Raw genomic sequence first — 22,500 nt, forward strand, 5'->3', positions numbered from 1 at the left:
CCTGCCTGGTCCTCATCTGATTTAATTCTCCTCATTAACTTCACATCATCTGCGAACAGGCACACTTCTGAGTCTAACCCTTCCATCATGTCGTTGTCGTTCACATATACCAGAAATAGCACTCGTCCTCGGACTGACCCCTGTGGGACCCCGATCGTCACAGGTGCCCACTGTGATACATCATCATGTACCATGACTCGTTGTTGCCTCCCTGTCAGGTATTCTCTGATCCATTTCAGTGCCCTTCCTGTTGCATGCGCCTGATCCTCTAACTTCTGCACTAATCTCTTGTGAGGAACTGTGTCGAAGGCCTTCTTGCAGTATAAGAAGATGCAAGCAACCCACCCCTCTCTTTCGTGTTTTACTTCTGTGACTTTATCATAAAACTCCGTGAATCCGTGCTGGTTGGCGTTTATACTCTTGTTCCATTCCAGGTACTCCACCACTCTCCTCCTGATAATCTTCTCCATAATTTTGCATACTATACACGTCAATGACACAGGTCTATAGTTTAGTGCCCCTTTTCTTTCTCCTTTTTTAAAAATGGGAACTACATTTGCCATCTTCCATACTACACGTAGTTGCCCAGTTTCCAGGGATGTGTTGAAGATTGTGGTTAGTGGCACGCACATCATTTCTGCTCCGTTTCTAAGGGCCCACAGGGAGATGTTGTCCGGTCCCATTGCCTTTGAGGTATCGATGTCCCTTAGCAGTTTCTTCACCTCCTCCTCATTTGTATGTTTGTCATCCAACACTTGTTGGTGTATTCCTTGTTGGTGTCCCCATCTGGTCTGTCCCCCGACAGTCCTTCCTGTCTCCACTGTAAATACTTCCTTAAATCTCATGTTGAGCTCCTCACATACTTCTTGATCGTTTCTTGTGAGTTCTCCACCTTCTTTCCTCAGCCTTATCACCTGGTTTTCTGCCCACTTGGGTAACCCTTTTTTTTACCACAGAAAGAGGCTTATGTATTTTCAGGGTGTGTGTGGGGGGGTTGAGGGAAAAAGCTGGGGGAGAGAGAGAGAGAGAAACAAGAGGGAGGAGAGAGAAAAGATAGAAAGAGAGAGAGAGAGAGAGAGAGAGAGAGAGAGAGAGAGAGAGAGAGAGAGAGAGAGAGAGAGAGAGAGAGAGAGAGAGAGAGAGAGAGAGAGAGAGAGAGAGAGAAACGAGAGGGAGGGGGAGAGAGAAAGATATAAAGAGGGAGAGAGAGAGTGAGAGGGAGTGTGGGTGTGGGTATGCGGCACAGTGCCAACAGGTGACACTGGCCTCTTTGGGCGTGAAACTGGCCACAAGGGATATATACTTATAACAATAATGAACTTTAATTGTGTTCCTGTGCACTACTGTGAGTCGGTAACATTTCAGAGTGCACAACAGAGCATTGTTGTGCACTATAGTGCAGTCCAGTACGCTACAGTGCAGTCCAGTACACTACAGTGCAGTCCAGTACACTACAGAGCAGTCCAGTACACTACAGTGCAGTCCAGTACACTACACTGCAGTCCAGTACACTACAGTGCAGTCCAGTACACTACAGTGCAGTCCAGTACACTACACTGCAGTCCAGTATACTACAGTGCAATCTAGGACATTACAGTGCAGTCTAGTACACTACAGTGCAATCTAGTACACTACAGTGCAATCTAGTACACTACAGTACAATCTAGTACACTACAGTGCAGTCCAGTACACTACAGTGCAGTCCAGTACACTACAGTGCAGTCCAGTACACTACAGTGCAGTCCAGTACACTACACTGCAATCTAGTACACTACAGTGCAATCTAGTACACTACAGTGCAATCTAGTACACTACAGTGCAGTTCAGTACACTATAGTGCAGTCTAGTACACTACAGTGCAGTCTAGTACACTACAGTGCAGTCTAGTACACTACAGTGCAATCTAGTAAACTACAGTGCAATCTAGTACACTACAGTGCAATCTAGTACACTACATTGCAATCTAGTGCACTACAGTGCAATCTAGTACACTACAGTGCAGTCCAGTACACTACAGTGCAATCTAGTACACTACAGTGCAGTCCAGTACACTACAGCAGTTCAGTACACTACAGTGCAATCTAGTACACTACAGTGCAATCTAGTACACTACAGTGCAGTCCAGTACACTACAGTGCAGTCCAGTACACTACAGTGCAATCTAGTACACTACAGTGCAGTCCATTACACTACAGTGCAGTCCAGTACACTACAGTGCAATCTAGTACACTACAGTGCAGTCCAGTACACTACAGAGCAGTCCAGTACACTACAGTGCAGTCCATTACACTACAGTGCAGTCCAGTACACTACAGTGCAGTCCAGTACACTACACTGCAGTCCAGTACACTACAGTGCAGTCCCGTACACTACAGTGCAATCTAGGACATTACAGTGCAGTCTAGTACACTACAGTGCAGTCCAGTGCACTACACTGCAGTCCAGTACACTACAGTGCAGTCCAGTACACTACAGTGCAATCTAGGACATTACAGTGCAGTCCAGTACACTACAGTGCAGTCCAATGCACTACACTGCAGTCCAGTACACTACACTGCAGTCCAGTACACTACAGTGCAGTCCAGTACACTACAGTGCAATCTAGTACATTACAGTGCAATCTAGTACACTACAGTGCAGTCCAGTACACTACAGTGCAGTCCAGTACACTACAGTGCAATCTAGTACACTACAGTGCAGTCCAGTACACTACAGTGTAGTCCAGTACACTACAGTGCAGTCCAGTACGTTACACTGCAATCTAGTACACTACAGTGCAGTCTAGTACACTACAGTGCAATCTAGTACACTACATTGCAATCTAGTACACTACAGTGCGATCTAGTACACTACATTGCAATCTAGTACACTACAGTGCAATCTAGTACACTACAGTGCAATCTAGGACACTACAGTGCAATCTAGTACACTACAGTGCAATCTAGTACACTACATTGCAATCTAGTACACTACATTGCAATCTAGTACACTACATTGCAATCTAGTACACTACAGTGCAATCTAGTACACTACATTGCAATCTAGTACACTACAGTGCAATCTAGTACACTACAGTGCAATCTAGTACATTACAGTGCAATCTAGTACACTACAGCGCAATCTAGTACACTACAGTGCAATCTAGTACACTACAGTGCAATCTAGTACACTACAGTGCAGTCTAGTACACTACAGTGCAATCTAGTACACTACAATGCAATCTAGTACACTACAGTGCAATCTAGTACACTACAGTACAATCTAGTACACTACAGTGCAATCTAGTACACTACAGTGCAATCTAGTACACTACAGTGCAGTCTAGTACACTACAGTGCAATCTAGTACACTACAGTGCAATCTAGTACACTACAGTGCAATCTAGTACACTACATTGCAATCTAGTACACTACAGTGCAATCTAGTACACTACAGTGCAGTCCAGTACACTACAGTGCAGTCCAGTACACTACAGTGCAATCTAGTACACTATAGTGCAGTCTAGTACACTACAGTGCAATCTAGTACACTACAGTGCAATCTAGTACACTACAGTGCAATCTAGTACACTACAGTGCAATCTAGTACATTACAGTGCAATCTAGTACACTACAGTGCAATCTAGTACATTACAGTGCAATCTAGTACACTACAGTGCAATCTAGTACACTACAGTGCAATCTAGTAAACTAAAGTGCAATCTAGTACATTACAGTGCAATCTAGTACACTACAGTGCAATCTAGTACATTACAGTGCAATCTAGTACATTACAGTGCAATCTAGTACACTACAGTGCAATCTAGTACACTACAGTGCAATCTAGTAAACTAAAGTGCAATCTAGTACACTACAGTGGAATCTAGTACACTACAGTGCAATCTAGTACACTACAGTGCAATCTAGTAAACTACAGTGCAATCTAGTAAACTACAGTGCAATCTAGTAAACTAAAGTGCAATCTAGTACACTACAGTGCAATCTAGTACACTACAGTGCAATCTAGTACACTACAGTGCAATCTAGTAAACTACAGTGCAATCTAGTACACTACAGTGCAATCTAGTACACTACAGTGCAGTCTAGTACACTACAGTGCAATCTAGTAAACTAAAGTGCAATCTAGTACACTACAGTGCAATCTAGTACACTACAGTGCAATCTAGTAAACTAAAGTGCAATCTAGTACACTACAGTGCAATCTAGTACACTACAGTGCAATCTAGTACACTACAGTGCAATCTAGTATACTACAGTGCAATCTAGTAAACTACAGTGCAATCTAGTACACTACAGTGCAGTCCAGTACACTACAGTGCAGTCCAGTACACTACAGTGCAGTCCAGTATACTACACTGCAGTCCAGTACACTACAGTGCAGTCCAGTATACTACACTGCAGTCCAGTACACTACAGTGCAGTCCAGTACACTACAGTGCAGTCCAGTACACTACAGTGCAGTCCAGTACACTACAGTGCAATCTAGTACACTACAGTGCAGTCCAGTACACTACAGTGCAGTCCAGTATACTACAGTGCAGTCCAATACACTACAGTGCAGTCCAGTACACTACAGTGCAATCGAGGACATTACAGTGCAATCTAGTGCACTACAGTGCAATCTAGTGCACTACAGTGCAATCTAGTACACTACAGTGCAATCTAGTACATTACAGTGCAATCTAGTACACTACAGTGCAATCTAGTACACTACAGTGCAATCTAGTACATTACAGTGCAATCTAGTACACTACAGTGCAATCTAGTACACTACAGTGCAATCTAGTACATTACAGTGCAATCTAGTACACTACAGTGCAATCTAGTGCACTACAGTGCAATCTAGTACATTACAGTGCAATCTAGTACACTACAGTGCAGTCCAGTACACTACAGTGCAGTCCAGTACACTACAGTGCAGTCCAGTACACTACAGTGCAGTCCAGTACACTACAGTGCAGCCCAGTACACTACAGTGCAGTCCAGTACACTACAGTGCAGTCCAGTATACTACAGTGCAGTCCAGTACACTACACTGCAGTCCAGTACACTACAGTGCAGTCCAGTACACTACAGTGCAGTCCAGTACACTACAGTGCAGTCCAGTACACTACAGTGCAGTCCAGTACACTACAGTGCAGTCCAGTACACTACACTGCAGTCCAATACACTACACTGCAGCCCAGTACACTACAGTGCAGTCCAATACACTACAGTGCAGCCCAGTACACTACAGTGCAGTCCAGTACACTACAGTGCAGTCCAGTACACTACAGTGCAGTCCAGTACACTACAGTGCAGCCCAGTACACTAAACTGCAGTCCAGTACACTACAGTGCAATCTAGTACATTGCAGTGCACCAGAGTACACAACAGTGCATTACAATGCACTGCAGCACAAACATTGCACTACAGGGCACTGCAGTGCACTACAGTGCACCTGAGTACATACGAGTGCCCCATAACATTCAATGTTTCCACTACTGTCTCACAACAGTGCACCAGGGTGCACAAGGTGCACCAGGGTGCACAAGGTGCACCAGGGTACACCAGAGTGCACCATAACACAGTGTTTCCACTACTCTCTCACAACAGTGCACCAGGGTGCACAAGGTGCACCAGGGTACACCAGAGTGCACCATAACACACAGTGTTTCCACTACTGTCTCACAACAGTGGAATATTAACTGTTTATTTTGATTGTGTTAAGATAAGTCGAGAAGGTCAGTGTTTCTGGACACATTACCAGTCCTGTGTCCTCCAGGATACTCTATGGACTCCTGCTAGTCCTTACTGTACTCTGAGGAGTCCACCACGTGTCTTGAAGATTGTGTGCAGGCTGGAGAATCCTTAGGAAGAGTCCTGGGGTCATGTGTCCTCCAGGATACTCTATGGACTCCTGCTAGTCCTTACTGTACTCTGAGAAGTCCACCACGTGTCTTGAAGATTGTGTGCAGGCTGGAGAATCCTTAGGAAGAGTCCTGGGGTCATGTGTCCTCCACGATACTCTCTGGACTCCTGCTAGTCCTTACTGTACTCTGAGGAGTCCACCACGTGTCTTGAAGATTGTGTGCAGGCTGGAGAATCCTTAGGAAGAGTCCTGGGGTCATGTGTCCTCCACGATACTCTCTGGACTCCTGCTAGTCCTTACTGTACTCTGAGGAGTCCACCACGTGTCTTGAAGATTGTGTGCAGGCTGGAGAATCCTTAGGAAGAGTCCTGGGGTCATGTGTCCTCCACGATACTCTCTGGACTCCTGCTAGTCCTTACTGTACTCTGAGGAGTCCACCACGTGTCTTGAAGATTGTGTGCAGGCTGGAGAATCCTTAGGAAGAGTCCTGGGGTCATGTGTCCTCCACGATACTCTCTGGACTCCTGCTAGTCCTTACTGTACTCTGAGGAGTCCACCACGTGTCTTGAAGATTGTGTGCAGGCTGGAGAATCCTTAGGAAGAGTCCTGGGGTCATGTGTCCTCCACGATACTCTCTGGACTCCTGCTAGTCCTTACTGTACTCTGAGGAGTCCACCACGTGTCTTGAAGATTGTGTGCAGGCTGGAGAATCCTTAGGAAGTGTCCTGGGGTCATGTGTCCTCCACGATACTCTCTGGACTCCTGCTAGTCCTTACTGTACTCTGAGGAGTCCACCACGTGTCTTGAAGATTGTGTGCAGGCTGGAGAATCCTTAGGAAGAGTCCTGGGGTCATGTGTCCTCCACGATACTCTTTGGACTCCTGCTAGTCCTTACTGTACTCTGAGGAGTCCATCACGTGTCTTGAAGATTGTGTGCAGGCTGGAGAATCCTTAGGAAGAGTCCTGGGGTCATGTGTCCTCCACGATACTCTCTGGACTCCTGCTAGTCCTTACTGTACTCTGAGGAGTCCATCACGTGTCTTGAAGATTGTGTGCAGGCTGGAGAATCCTTAGGAAGAGTCCTGGGGTCATGTGTCCTCCAGGACATGTCTGGACTCCTGCCAGTCCTTACTGTACTCTGAGGAGTCCCCCGCGTGTCTTGAAGCTGTATGCAGGAAGGAAGAGTCCTAAGGGAGAGTCCTGTAAAGTTCTGAACGTCTTGAAGACTGTGTGGAGGCAGGAGAATCCTTTTGAAAAGTTCTAAGGAGTCCTCAGTGACTTTAGGATACATAGAAGTTCCTCTAAATCCTTTAGGCATTGTAAAAATTCTCTTTATTGACTGTAGGATACTGTAGGATACTGTAGGATACTGTAGGATACTGTAGATGATTCAAATTGACTGTGCTAGTTGATAAGTGTGTGTGTGTGTGTGTGTGTACTCACCTATTTGTGGTTGCAGGGGTCGAGTTATAGCTCCTGGCCCCGCCTCTTCACTGAGTGCTTCTAGGTCCTCTCTCTCCCTGCTACATGAGCTTTATCATACCTCGTCTTAAAACTAGGTATGGTTCCTTCCTGTGTGTGTGTGTGTGTGTGTGTGTGTGTGTGGCGCTTGCGGGGTAGATTTCCCCCCCCCCACACACACTGGCACTCTTGGCAACATCGACAGTACCAATAAAGACGGCGCCCCTGGCGGTGGTTTCCGACATACCACGCCCATACTCACTGACGTCCCTAGTGCCACATACTCCGAAGGATCCTTCCAGAACCACATACAGTGCAACACAGTGCCACACGCAGTGCCACATACAATGTTATAGTGTCACACACGTCCTTTAATGCAGTGTCATACACACCCACTAATACAGTGCCACACACGCCGTATAATACAGTGCCATACACGCCCTCTAATACAGTGCCACACACACGCCACTAACAGTTCCACACATGCCACTAACAGTGAAACAGACGCCACTAACAGTGAAACACACGTCACTAACAGTGAAACACACGACACTAACAGTTCCACACACGCCACTAACAGTGAAACACACGCCCACTGTGACTCAACGAGGCTGCTGGAACATTAAGAACATAAATCACCTGTGGAACTATTGTATCAGTGCAAAGGTGAGACTTACCAGTTGTTACTATGACCTAGCTTAGCTCCAGTTCCTCGGATCAACTGCGGCAACATGCGGGGACCAGGACTCTTCAACTAGCTGTTGACAACAACAGTCTGGTTGATCAAGTAATTTAGAGCCCTTTAGAAACATCTGTGTATATAACATATGTGTATATAACACCTGCATGTACACAACACCTGCGTGTACACGACACCTGCGTGTACACAACACCTGTGTGTACACACCTGCGTGTACACAACACCTGTGTGTACACAACACCTGAGTGTACACAACACCTATTTGTAAGCAGCACCTGCATGTACACAACACCTGCGTGTACACAACACCTGTATGTACAGTAACCCCACTTATCAACCTCCCAGCCTATATAAATCCAGCCAGGAACCGTGATTCAAACCCCCACAGATGTGAATAGGTCAGTACAGTGTCAGCAGACAGCCCAGTAATCAAAGATCAATTATCTTAGTGCTGCTTAAGCAGACTGACTCCGATCCTTCAAGACACAACAAGGATACAGCAGGATACAGTAGGATACGACCAGGCTTGGTGGTGGATCAGGACCTGATCAACCAGGTTGTTACTGCTGGTCGCACGTAAACCAACGTAGGAACCACAGCCCGGCTGGTCAGGTACTGACTTTGTCTGTCCAGCTCTCTCTTGAAGACAGCCAGGGGTCTTGAAGACAGCCAGGGGTCTTGAAGACAGCCAGGGGTCTTGAAGACAGCCAGGGGTCTTGAAGACAGCCAGGGGTCTTGAAGACAGCCAGGGGTCTTGAAGACAGCCAGGGGTCTTGAAGACTGCTAGGGGGTCTTGAAGAAAGCCAGGGGTCTTGAAGACTGCTAGGGGGTCTTGAAGAAAGCCAGGGGTCTTGAAGACTGCTAGGGGGTCTTGAAGAAAGCCAGGGGTTTTGAAGACAGATAGTGGTCTTAAAGATAGCCAGGGGTCTTTAAGACAGCCAGGGGTCTATTGATAATCCCCTTATGTATGCTGGGAGGCAGTTGAACAGTCTCGGGCCCCAGACACTTATTGTGTTGTCTCTTAGTGTACTCGTGGCTCGCCTGCAGCTTTTCATTGGGGGAATGTTGCATCTCCTGCCCAGTCTTTTGCTCTTGTACAGAGTGATTATCGTGTGCAGATTTGGGACTAGACCCTCTAGGATTTTCCAGGTGTATATTATCACGCATCTTTCTCGCCTGCGTTCCAGGGAGTACAAGTCAAGGGATTTCAACAGTTCACAGTAATCTAGGCGCTTTATCATACTTATATGTGCAGTGAAAGTTCTCTGCATATTCTCCAGGTCTGCAATTTCACCTGCCTTGAAGGGGGCAGTTAGTGTACAGCAATATTCCAGCATAAAAATAACAAGCGATTTAAAGAGAATCATCATGGGCTTGGCATCCCTAGTTTTGAAGGTTCTCATTATCCATCCAGAATTTTGAAGGTTCTCATTATCCATCCTTAGTTTTAAAGGTTCTCATTATCCATCCTTAGTTTTAAAGGTTCTCATTATCCATCCTTAGTTTTAAAGGTTCTCATTATCCATCCTTAGTTTTGAAGGTTCTCGTTATCCATCCTTAGTTTTGAAGGTTCTCATTATCCATCCTTAGTTTTGAAGGTTGTCATTATCCATCCTTAGTTTTGAAGGTTCTCATTATCCATCCTTAGTTTTGAAGGTTCTCATCATCCATCCTTAGTTTTGTAGGTTCTCATTATCCATCCTTAGTTTTGTAGGTTCTCATTATCCATCCTTAGTTTTGAAGGTTCTCATTATCCATCCTTAGTTTTGTAGGTTCTCATTATCCATCCTTAGTTTAGAAGGTTCTCATTATCCATCCTTAGTTTTGAAGGTTCTCATTATCCATCCTTAGTTTTGAAGGTTCTCATTATCCATCCTTAGTTTTGAAGGTTCTCATTATCCATCCTTAGTTTTGTAGGTTCTCATTATCCATCCTTAGTTTAGAAGGTTCTCATTATCCATCCTTAGTTTTGTAAGTTCTCATTATCCATCCTTAGTTTTGAAGGTTCTCATTATCCATCCTTAGTTTTGAAGGTTCTCATTATCCATCCTTAGTTTTGAAGGTTCTCATTATCCATCCTTAGTTTTGTAGGTTCTCATTATCCATCCTTAGTTTTGAAGGTTCTCATTATCCATCCTTAGTTTTGAAGGTTCTCATTATCCATCCTTAGTTTTGAAGGTTCTCATTATCCATCCTTAGTTTTGAAGGTTCTCATTATCCATCCTTAGTTTTGAAGGTTCTCATTATCCATCCTTAGTTTTGAAGGTTCTCGTTATCCATCCTTAGTTTTGAAGGTTCTCGTTATCCATCCTTAGTTTTGAAGGTTCTCATTATCCATCCTTAGTTTTGAAGGTTCTCATTATCCATCCTTAGTTTTGAAGGTTCTCATTATCCATCCTTAGTTTTGAAGGTTCTCATTATCCATCCTTAGTTTTGTAGGTTCTCATTATCCATCCTTAGTTTTGAAGGTTCTCATTATCCATCCTTAGTTTTGTAGGTTCTCATTATCCATCCTTAGTTTTGAAGGTTCTCATTATCCATCCTTAGTTTTGAAGGTTCTCATTATCCATCCTTAGTTTTGAAGGTTCTCATTATCCATCCTTAGTTTTGAAGGTTCTCATTATCCATCCTTAGTTTTGTAGGTTCTCATTATCCATCCTTAGTTTTGAAGGTTCTCATTATCCATCCTTAGTTTTGTAGGTTCTCATTATCCATCCTTAGTTTTGAAGGTTCTCATTATCCATCCTTAGTTTTGAAGGTTCTCATTATCCATCCTTAGTTTTGAAGGTTCTCATTATCCATCCTTAGTTTTGAAGGTTCTCATTATCCATCCTTAGTTTTGAAGGTTCTCATTATCCATTCTATCATTTCTCTAGCAGTTGTCGTAGATACATTATTATGATCTTTGAAAGTGAGATTCTCTAACATTACCACTCCCAGGTCCATCACATTAATTTTTCGCTCTACTGTGCGGTTGAACTTTGTTTTATACTCCGATACAGTTTTAATTTCTTCGAGTTCTCCATTGCGTACAAATTTCATTTCACTGACTTCACATCGTTTTAAAGATTTAGTTGATGTCCGCTTGGAGACTTGCAGTGTCTTCAGTGGAGGACACTGTCATGCAAATTCTGGTGTAATTGGAATTTGGCACGGTACTGTGGGTTACACATTTATGTTAGACATGAGGACGAGGAACGGGATGGGAGACAGTACTGTGCCTTGTGGAACACTGGAGCGAGTACTGTGCCTTGTGGAACACTGGAGCGAGTACTGTGCCTTGTGGAACACTGGAGCGAGTACTGTGCCTTGTGGAACACTGGAGCGAGTACTGTGCCTTGTGGAACACTGGAGCGAGTACTGTGCCTTGAGGAACACTGGAGTGAGTACTGTGCCTTGTGGAACACTGGAGCGAGTACTGTGCCTTGTGGAACACTGGAGCGAGTACTGTGCCTTGTGGAACACTGGAGCGAGTACTGTGCCTTGTGGAACACTGGAGCGAGTACTGTGCCTTGAGGAACACTGGAGTGAGTACTGTACCTTGTGGAACACTGGAGCGAGTACTGCGCCTTGAGGAACACTGGAGTGAGTACTGTACCTTGTGGAACACTGGAGCGAGTACTGCGCCTTGTGGAACACTGGAGCGAGTACTGCGCCTTGAGGAACACTGGAGTGAGTACTGTACCTTGTGGAACACTGGAGCGAGTACTGTGCCTTGAGGAACACTGGAGTGAGTACTGTACCTTGTGGAACACTGGAGCGAGTACTGTGCCTTGTGGAACACTGTTGCGAGTACTGTACCTTATGGAACACTGGAGCAAGTACTGTGCCTTGTGGAACACTGGAGCGAGTACTGTGCCTTGTGGAACACTGGAGCAAGTACTGTGCCTTGTGGAACACTGGAGCAAGTACTGTGCCTTGTGGAACACTGGAGCGAGTACTGTGCCTTGTGGAACACTGGAGCAAGTACTGTGCCTTGTGGAACACTGGAGCCAGTACTGTGCCTTGTGGAACACTGCAGCGAGTACTGTACCTTGTGGAACACTGGAGCGAGTACTGTGAATTGTGGAACACTGGGAGCCAGTATTGTACCTTGTGGAACACTGGAGCGAGTACTGTGCCTTGTGGAACACTGGAGCGAGTACTGTGCCTTGTGGAACACTGGAGCGAGTACTGTACCTTGTGGAACACTGGAGCGAGTATTGTACCTTGTGGAACACGGGAGGGGGTACTGTGCCTTGAGAAACATTGGAGCGAGTACTGTGTCTTGTGGAACACTGGAGCGAGTACTGTGCCTTGTGGAACACTGGAGTGAGTACTGTACCTTGTGGAACACTGGAGCGAGTATTGTACCTTGTGGAACACTGGAGCGAGTACTGTGCCTTGTGGAACACTGGAGCGAGTATTGTACCTTGTGGAACACTGGAGCGAGTACTGTGCCTTGTGGAACACTGGAGCGAGTACTGTACCTTGTGGAACACTGGAGCGAGTATTGTACCTTGTGGAACACTGGAGCGAGTACTGTGCCTTGTGGAACACTGGAGCGAGTACTGTGAATTGTGGAACACTGGGAGCCAGTATTGTACCTTGTGGAACACTGGAGCGAGTACTGTGCCTTGTGGAACACTGGAGCGAGTACTGTACCTTGTGGAACACTGGAGCGAGTATTGTACCTTGTGGAACACGGGAGGGGGTACTGTGCCTTGAGAAACACTGGAGCGAGTACTGTGTCTTGTGGAACACTGGAGCGAGTACTGTGCCTTGTGGAACACTGGAGCGAGTACTGTACCTTGTGGAACACTGGAGCGAGTATTGTACCTTGTGGAACACTGGAGCGAGTACTGTGCCTTGTGGAACACTGGAGCGAGTATTGTACCTTGTGGAACACTGGAGCGAGTACTGTGCCTTGTGGAACACTGGAGCGAGTACTGTACCTTGTGGAACACTGGAGCGAGTATTGTACCTTGTGGAACACTGGAGCGAGTACTGTGCCTTGTGGAACACTGGAGCGAGTATTGTACCTTGTGGAACACTGGAGCGAGTATTGTACCTTGTGGAACACTGGAGCCAGTATTGTACCTTGTGGAACACTGGAGCGAGTACTGTGCCTTGTGGAACACTGGAGCGAGTATTGTACCTTGTGGAACACTGGAGCGAATATTGTACCTTGTGGAACACTGGAGCGAGTATTGTACCTTGTGGAACACTGGAGCCAGTATTGTACCTTGTGGAACACTGGAGCCAGTATTGTACCTTGTGGAACACTGGAGCCAGTATTGTACCTTGTGGAATACTGGAGCCAGTACTGTACCTTATGGAACACTGGGAGCCAGTACTGTACCTTGTGGAACACTGGGAGCCAGTACTGTACCTTGTGTAACACTGGGAGCCAGTACTGTACCTTGTGTAACACTGGGAGCCAGTACTGTGCCTTGTGGAACACTGGGAGCCAGTACTGTACCTTGTGGAACACTGCAGCGAGTACTGTGCCTTGTGGAACACTGGGAGCCAGTACTGTACCTTGTGGAACACTTGGAGCCAGTACTGTACCTTGTGGAACACTGGAGGGAGTATTGTGCCTTGTGAAACACTGGAAGCCAGTACTGTGCCTTGTGGAACACTGGGAGCCAGTACTGTACCTTGTGGAACACTTGAGCGAGTACTGTGCCTTGTGGAACACTGGATCGAGTACAGTAGCTTGTGAAACACTGGGAACCAGTACTGTAGCTCGTGGAACACTGGGAGCCAGTACTATACCTTGTGGAGCACTGGGAGCCAGTACTGTACCTTGTGGAACACTGGGAGCCAGTACTGTACCTTATGGAACACTGGGAGCCAGTACTGTACCTTGTGGAACACTGGAGGGAGTATTGTGCCTTATGGAACACTGGGAGCCAGTACTGTACATTGTGGAACACTGGGAGCCAGTACTGTACCTTGTGGAACACTGGAGGGAGTATTGTGCCTTGTGGAACACTGGGAGCCAGTACTGTACCTTATGGAACACTGGGAGCCTGTACTGTACCTTGTAGAACAATGGGAGCCAGTACTGTACCTTGTGGAACACTGGAGCAAGTACTGTGCCGTGTGGAACACTGAAGCGAGTACTGTACCTTGTGGAACACTGCAGTGAGTACTGTGCCTTGTGAAACACTGGAAGCCAGTACTGTACCTTGTGGAACACTTGGAGCCAGTACTGTACCTTGTGGAACACTGGAGGGAGTATTGTGCCTTGTGAAACACTGGGAGCCAGTACTGTGCCTTGTGGAACACTGGGAGCCAGTACTGTACCTTGTGGAACACTGGAGCGAGTACTGTGCCTTGTGGAACACTGGAGCGAGTACTGGACCTTGTGGAACACTGGGAGTCAGTACTGTAACTTGTGGAACACTGGGAGCCAGTACTGTACCTTGTGGAACACTGGAGGGAGTATTGTGCCTTGTGAAACACTGGAAGCCAGTACTGTGACTTGTGGAACACTGGGAGCCAGTACTGTACCTTGTGGAACACTTGAGCGAGTACTGTGCCTTGTGGAACACTGGATCGAGTACTGTAGCTTGTGAAACACTGGGAACCAGTACTGTAGCTTGTGGAACACTGGGAGCCAGTACTATACCTTGTGGAGCACTCGGAGCCAGTACTGTACCTTGTGGAACACTGGGAGCCAGTACTGTACCTTGTGGAACACTGGGAGCCAGTACTGTACCTTGTGCAACACTGGGAGCCAGTACTGTACCTTGTGGAACACTGGGAGCCAGTACTGTACCTTGTGGAACACTGGGAGCCAGTACTGTACCTTGTGGAACACTGGGAGCCAGTACTGTACCTTGTGGAACACTTGAGCGAGTACTGTGCCTTGTGGAACACTGGATCGAGTACTGTAGCTTGTGAAACACTGGGAACCAGTACTGCAGCTTGTGGAACACTGGGAGCCAGTATTATACCTTGTGGAGCACTGGGAGCCAGTACTGTACGTTGTGGAACACTGGGAGCCAGTACTGTACCTTATGGAACACTGGGAGCCAGTACTGTGCTTTGTGGAACACTGGGAGCCAGTACTGTACCTTATGGAACACTGGGAGCCAGTACTGTACCTTGAGAAACACTGGGAGCCAGTACAGTACCTTATGGAACACTGGGAGCCAGTACTGTACCTTGTGGAACACTGGGAGCCAGTACTGTACCTTGTGGAACACTGGAGGGAGTATTGTGCCTTGTGGAACACTGGGAGCCAGTACTGTACCTTATGGAACACTGGGAGCCTGTACTGTACCTTGTAGAACAATGGGAGCCAGTACTGTACCTTGTGGAACACTGGAGCAAGTACTGTGCCGTGTGGAACACTGAAGCGAGTACTGTACCTTGTGGAACACTGCAGTGAGTACTGTGCCTTGTGAAACACTGTGAGCCAGTACTGTACCTTGTGGAACACTGGGAGCCAGTACTGTACCTTGTGGAACACTGGGAGCCAGTACTGTACATTGTGGAACATTGGGAGCCAGTACTGTACCTTGTGGAACACTGGAGCGAGTACTGTACCTTGTGGAATACTGGGAGCCAGTACTGTACCTTGTGGAACACTGGGAGCCAGTACTGTACCTTGTGGAACACTGGGAGCCAGTACTGTGCCTTGTGGAACACTGGAGCGAGTACTGTACCTTGTGGAATACTGGGAGCCATTACTGTACATTGTGGAACACTGGAAGCCAGTACTGTACCTTGTGGAATACTGGGAGCCAGTACTGTACCTTGTGGAACACTGGGAGGCAGTACTGTACCTTGTGGAACACTGGGAGCCAGTATTTTACCTTGTGGTAGAGTGTTCCAGTAGTTGTGAGAGGCAGGAGTGACCATCCAAGGCCATGTCATAGTGGCCCAGTAGTTGTGAGAGGCAGGAGTGACCATCCAAGACCATGTCACATAGTGGTCCAGTAGTTGTGAGAGGCAGGAGTGACCATCCAAGACCATGTCATAGTGGTCCAGTAGTTGTGAGAGGCAGGAGTGACCATCCAAGACCATGTCACATAGTGGTCCAGAAGTTGTGAGAGGCAGGAGTGACCATCCAAAGCCATGTCACATAGTGGTCCAGTAGTTGTGAGAGGCAGGAGTGACCATCCAAGACCGTGTCATAGTGGTCCAGTAGTTGTGAGAGGCAGGAGTGACCATCCAAGACCATGTCACATAGTGGTCCAGTAGTTGTGAGAGGCAGGAGTAACCATCCAAGGCCATGTCATAGTGGTCCAGTAGTTGTGAGAGGCAGGAGTGACCATCCAAGACCATGTCACATAGTGGTCCAGTAGTTGTGAGAGGCAGGAGTGACCATCCAAGACCATGTCATAGTGGTCCAGTAGTTGTGAGAGGCAGGAGTGACCATCCAAGAAAATGTCATAGTGGTCCAGTAGTTGTGAGAGGCAGGAGTGACCATCCAAAGCCATGTCATAGTGGTCCAGTAGTTGTGAGAGGCAGGAGTGACCATCCAAGACCATGTCATAGTGGTCCAGTAGTTGTGAGAGGCAGGAGTGACCATCCAAGACCATGTCATAGTGGTCCAGTAGTTGTGAGAGGCAGGAGTGACCATCCAAGGCCATGTCATAGTGGTCCAGTAGTTGTGAGAGGCAGGAGTGACCATCCAAGACCATGTCATAGTGGTCCAGTAGTTGTGAGAGGCAGGAGTGACCATCCAAGACCATGTCATAGTGGTCCAGTAGTTGTGAGAGGCAGGAGCGACCATCAAAGACCATGTCATAGTGGTCCAGTAGTTGTGAGAGGCAGGAGTGACCATCCAAGACCATGTCATAGTGGTCCAGTAGTTCTGAGAGGCAGAAGTGACCTTCAAAGACCATGTCATAGTGGTCCAGTAGTTGTGAGAGGCAGAAGAGACCATCCAAGACCATGTCATAGTGGTCCAGTAGTTGTGAGAGTCAGGAGTGATCATCCAAGACCATGTCATAGTGGTCCAGTAGTTGTGAGAGTCAGGAGTGATCATCCAAGACCATGTCATAGTGGTCCAGTAGTTGTGAGAGGCAGGAGTGACCATCCAAGACCATGTCATAGTGGTCCAGTAGTTGTGAGAGGCAGAAGTGACCTTCAAAGACCATGTCATAGTGGTCCAGTAGTTGTGAGAGGCAGAAGAGACAATCCAAGACCATGTCATAGTGGTCCAGTAGTTGTGAGAGTCAGGAGTGATCATCCAAGACCATGTCATAGTGGTCCAGTAGTTGTGAGAGTCAGGAGTGATCATCCAAGACCATGTCATAGTGGTCCAGTAGTTGTGAGAGGCAGGAGTGACCATCCAAGACCATGTCATAGTGGTCCAGTAGTTGTGAGAGGCAGGAGTGACCATCCAAGACCATGTCATAGTGGTCCAGTAGTTGTGAGAGGCAGGAGTGACCATTCAAGACCATGTCATAGTGGTCCAGTAGTTGTGAGAGGCAGGAGTGACCATCCAAGACCATGTCATAGTGGTCCAGTAGTTATGAGAGTCAGGAGCGACCATCCAAGACCATGTCATAGTGGTCCAGTAGTTGTGAGAGGCAGGAGTGACCATCCAAGATCATGTCATAGTGGTCCAGTAGTTGTGAGAGCCAGGAGTGACCATCCAAGACCATGTCATAGTGGTCCAGTAGTTGTGAGAGGCAGGAGTGACCATCCAAGACCATGTCATAGTGGTCCAGTAGTTGTGAGAGGCAGGAGTGACCATCCAAGACCATGTCATAGTGGTCCAGTAGTTGTGAGAGGCAGGAGTGACCATCCAAGACCATGTCATAGTGGTCCAGTAGTTGTGAGAGGAAGGAATGACCATCCAAGACCATGTCATAGTGGTCCAGTAGTTGTGAGAGGCAGGAGTGACCATCCAAGACCATGTCATAGTGGTCCAGTAGTTGTGAGAGGCAGGAGTGACCATCCAAGACCATGTCATAGTGGTCCAGTAGTTGTGAGAGGAAGGAATGACCATCCAAGACCATGACTACACTGTAGGTGGGTGAGTGAGGGGTGGGCTCTCACGCCCAGTCAGCATGGGCGTGAGAGATACCACCTCATGAACTCCAGCTGTGGTGACCATGTGTACACCAGCTGTATGACTGCCCTGATCAGACACACAACACACACACACACACACACACACACACACACACACACACACACACACACACACACACACACACACACACACACACACACACACGCACACACACACACACACACACACACACACACACACACACACACACACACACACACACACACACACACACACACACACACACACGCACGCACACACACACACACACACACACACACACACACACACACACACACACACACACACACACACACACACACAGAGTATAGGCTAGGTGGCCAAAGACTGCAAACCTCACTCAAGGAGAAAGATCTTGGGGTGAGTATAACACCGAGCATGTCTCCGGAAGCACACATCAATCAGATAACTGCTGCAGCATATGGGCGCCTGGCAAACCTGAGAACAGCATTCCGATACCTTAGTAAGGAATCATTCAAGACACTGTACACCGTGTATGTCAGGCCCATACTGGAGTATGCAGCACCTGTTTGGAACCCGCACTTGATAAAGCACGTCAAGAAACTAGAGAAAGTACAAAGGTTTGCGACAAGGTTAGTTCCAGAGCTAAGGGGAATGTCCTATGAAGAAAGATTAAGGGAAATCGGCCTGACGACACTGGAGGACAGGAAGGTCAGGGGAGACATGATAACGACATATAAAATACTGCGTGGAATAGACAAGGTGGACAAAGACAGGATGTTCCAGGGAGGGGACACAGAAACAAGAGGCCACAATTGGAAGTTGAAGACACAAATGAGTCAGAGAGACAGTAGGAAGTATTTCTTCAGTCATAGAGTTGTAAGGCAGTGGAATAGCCTAGAAAATGACGTAGTGGAGGCAGGAACCATACACAGTTTTAAGACGAGGTTTGATAAAGCTCATGGAGCGGGGAGAGAGAGGGCCTAGTAGCAACCGGTGAAGAGGCGGGGCCAGGAGCTAGGACTCGACCCCTGCAACCACAAATAGGTGAGTACAAATAGGTGAGTACATACACACACACACACACACACACACACATTGAATTTAACCCTGCCAAATGCAAAGTCATGAAGATTGGGGAAGGGCAAAGAAGACCGCAGACACAATATAGTTTAGATGGCCAAAGACTGCAAACCTCACTCAAGGAAAAAGATCTGGGGGTGAGTATAACACCGAGCATATCTCCTGAGGCGCACATCAATCAGATAACTGCTGCAGCATACGGGCGCCTGGCAAACCTACGGATAGCGTTCCGATACCTCAGTAAGGATTCGTTTAAGACTCTGTACACCATCTACGTCAGGCCCATACTGGAGTATGCAGCACCAGTTTGGAATCCACACCTAGTCAAGCACGTCAAGAAATTAGAGAAAGTGCAAAGGTTTGCAACAAGACTAGTCCCAGAGCTACGGGGATTGTCCTATGAAGAAAGGTTGAGGGAAATCGGCCTGACGACACTGGAGGCCAGGAGGGTCAGGGGAGACATGATAACGACATATAAAATACTGCGCGGAATAGACGAGGTGGACAAAGACGGGATGTTCCAGAGATGGGACACAGACACAAGAGGTCACAATTGGAAGTTGAAGACTCAGATGAATCAAAGGGATGTTAGGAAGTATTTCTTCAGTCATAGAGTAGTCAGGCCATGGAATAGCCTAGAAAGTGATGTGGTGGAGGCAGGAACCATACATAGTTTTAAGGCGAGGTATGATAGAGCTCATGGGGCAGGGAGAGAGAGGACCTAGTAGCAATCAGCGAAGAGGCGGGGCCAGGAGCTGTGACTCGACCCCTGCAACCACAAATAGGTGAGTACAAATAGGTGAGTACACACACACAAACACAGAGGAGGTCAGGAGACCTAGAGCTAGGAGTGCCAGGAGGAAGCTAGCAGTGCTAGGAGGAAAACAGGAGTGCTAAAAGGGAGCCAGGAGTGCCAGGAAGAAGTTAGGAGTGCCATGAAGAATCTAGGAGTGCCAGGAGGAATTTCGAATTGCCAGGAGGAAGCTAGGAGTGCCAGGAGGAAGTTAGGAGTGCCAGGAGGAAGCTAGGAGTACCAGCGGGGAGTCGGGAGTGCCAGGAGGAAGCTAGGAGTGCCTGGAGGAAGCTAGCAGTACTAGGAGGAAGACATGAGAGCTAGGAGTGCCAGGAGGAAGGTAGGAGTGTTAGGAGAGAGCTAGAATCGAGCTAGGAGTGCCAATAAGATGCTAGGAGTTCTAAAAGGAAGCTAGGAGCGCCAGGAGGAAGCTAGGAGTACCAGGAGGAAGTTATAAGTGCCAGGAGGAAGGCAGAAGTGCCTGGAGGAAGGTAGGAGAGCCAGGAGGAAGGTAGGAGTGCTAGGAGAGAGCTAGGATGAAGCTAGGGGTGCCTGAGAAGGCCTGATAAAGGGGACTTATCGATTACTTTAGCCTGGGGCGGTGCCAAGCTACGAGGGGTTGGCACTCACCCATGTTTACAGTGCCACAAGTAACCTCTCACTCCTAGCACAGATCTGGCACTACCGAAGTCTCCTAGCACAGGTCTGGCACTACTGAAGTTCCCTAGCACAGGTCTGGCACTACTGAAGTCTCCTAGCACAGGTCTGGCACTACTGAAGTTTCCTAGCACAGGTCTAACACTACTGAAGTCTCCTAGCACACGTCTGGCACTACTGAAGTTTCCTAGCCTAGGTTTGGCACTACTGAAGTCTCCTAGACCAGGTCTGGCACTACTGAAATCTCCTAGCCCAGGTCTAGCACTACTGAAGTCTCCTATATCAAGTCTGGAACTACTGGAGTCCCAGCCCAGGTCTGGCACTACTAAAGTCTCCTAGCACAAGTCTGGCACTACTGAGAGGTGAATATATCTCAGTGTATATACACTGGTAATTTACATTAATCAGTATTTTAGGTATTAAAGTATTCTTGACTGGTGGTGTACAGGTGACATGTAGCCTTAATGACCCTCGTGTAGTAGATAGTCTTGAAATCCCATTAACCAACCCTTGTGTAGTAGATAGGGTTTAAACTCCAGTATTGACCAGTAGAGTGCCAGCCAGTATCGACCAGTAAAGTGCCAGCCAGTATCGACCAGTAAAGTGCCAGCCAGCATCGACCAGTAGAGTGCCAGCCAGTATCGACCAGTAGAGTGCCAGCTAGTATCGACCAGTAGAGTGCCAGCCAGTATTGACCAGCAGAGTGCCAGCCAGTATCGACCAGTAGAGTGCCAGCCAGTATCGACCAGTAAAGTGCCAGCCAGTATCGACCAGTAGAGTGCCAGCCAGTATCGACCAGTAAAGTGCCAGCCAGTATCGACCAGTAGAGTACCAGCCAGTATCGACCAGTAAAGTGCCAGCCAGTATCGACCAGTAGAGTGCCAGCCAGTATCGACCAGTAAAGTGCCAGCCAGTATCGACCAGTAGAGTGCCAGCCAGTATCGACCAGTAAAGTGCCAGCCAGTATCGACCAGTAGAGTGCCAGCCAGTATCGACCAGTAGAGTGCCAGCCAGTATCGACCAGTAGAGTGCCAGCCAGTATCAACCAGTAGAGTGCCAGCCAGCATCGACCAGTAGAGGGCAGGCAATCTAAGAAAGTGGAGCATACTCAAGGCACGAGCATACTTGTACAGAACCTTGCAATCTCTACTGTCGAGCAGATGGAAGGGACGTCTAAGCGCTGTAAGCTTCCTGGCTGCCTTGTTTGCAAGATTTACAACTTTGCTCTTCAAGGTCAGTTTGGAGTCAAATTTCACCTCAAAGATATCAACTTCACCCCCGGGTACCAACACTCTCTCATTATTGTTACCACTGTTCCAGCATTACCATCATGGTACCTAGGCTATCATTCTTACCACTGTTCCAGCATTACCATCATAGTACCTAGACCACCACTCTTACCACTGTTCCAGCATTACCATCATGGTACCTAGGCTATCATTCTTACCACTGTTCCAGCATTACCATCATGGTACCTAGACTATCATTCTTACCACTGCTCCAGCATTACCATCATGGTACCTAGACTATCATTCTTACCACTGCTCCAGCATTACCATCAAGGTACCTAGACTATCATTCTTACCAATGTTCCAGCATTACCATCATGGTACCTAGACCACCATTCTTACCACTGCTCCAGCATTACCATCATGGCACCTAGACCACCATTCTTACCACTGCTCCAGCATTACCATCATGGCACCTAGACCACCATTCTTACCACTGCTCCAGCATTACCATCATGGTACCTAGACTATCATTCTTACCAATGTTCCAGCATTACCATCATGGTACCTAGACTATCATTCTTACCACTGTTCCAGCATTACCATCATGGTACCTAGACCACCACTCTTACCACTGTTCCAGCATTACCATCATGGTACCTAGACTATCATTCTTACCACTGTTCCAGCATTACCATCATGGTACCTAGACCACCACTCTTAC

The 22,500-nt window shown here is 47.4% G+C and overlaps 1 protein-coding gene across 3 annotated transcripts in view; it reads left to right on the forward strand.

Annotated features, from left to right (window-relative positions):
- Window positions 1-7,516: 7,516 nt before the first annotated feature.
- The window catches only part of LOC128704536 (BTB/POZ domain-containing protein 6), a 104,964-nt gene continuing 89,980 nt past the window's right edge, over window positions 7,517-22,500 (forward strand). Inside the window, exon 1 of one of the 3 annotated variants that reach the window (XM_053799648.2) lies at window positions 7,517-7,977. In XM_053799648.2, the coding sequence (XP_053655623.1) occupies window positions 7,795-7,977 (183 nt within the window). In that variant the 5' untranslated portion in view covers window positions 7,517-7,794. Of the gene's footprint in view, window positions 7,978-20,525; window positions 20,910-20,974; window positions 21,781-22,500 lie in introns of those variants that run through there. The other 2 variants (XM_070079783.1, XM_070079781.1) reach the window with 2 other exon arrangements.

This window comes from Cherax quadricarinatus, unplaced genomic scaffold, assembly GCF_038502225.1.
Source record: "Cherax quadricarinatus isolate ZL_2023a unplaced genomic scaffold, ASM3850222v1 Contig16, whole genome shotgun sequence".
Classification (NCBI taxonomy): domain Eukaryota; kingdom Metazoa; phylum Arthropoda; class Malacostraca; order Decapoda; family Parastacidae; genus Cherax; species Cherax quadricarinatus.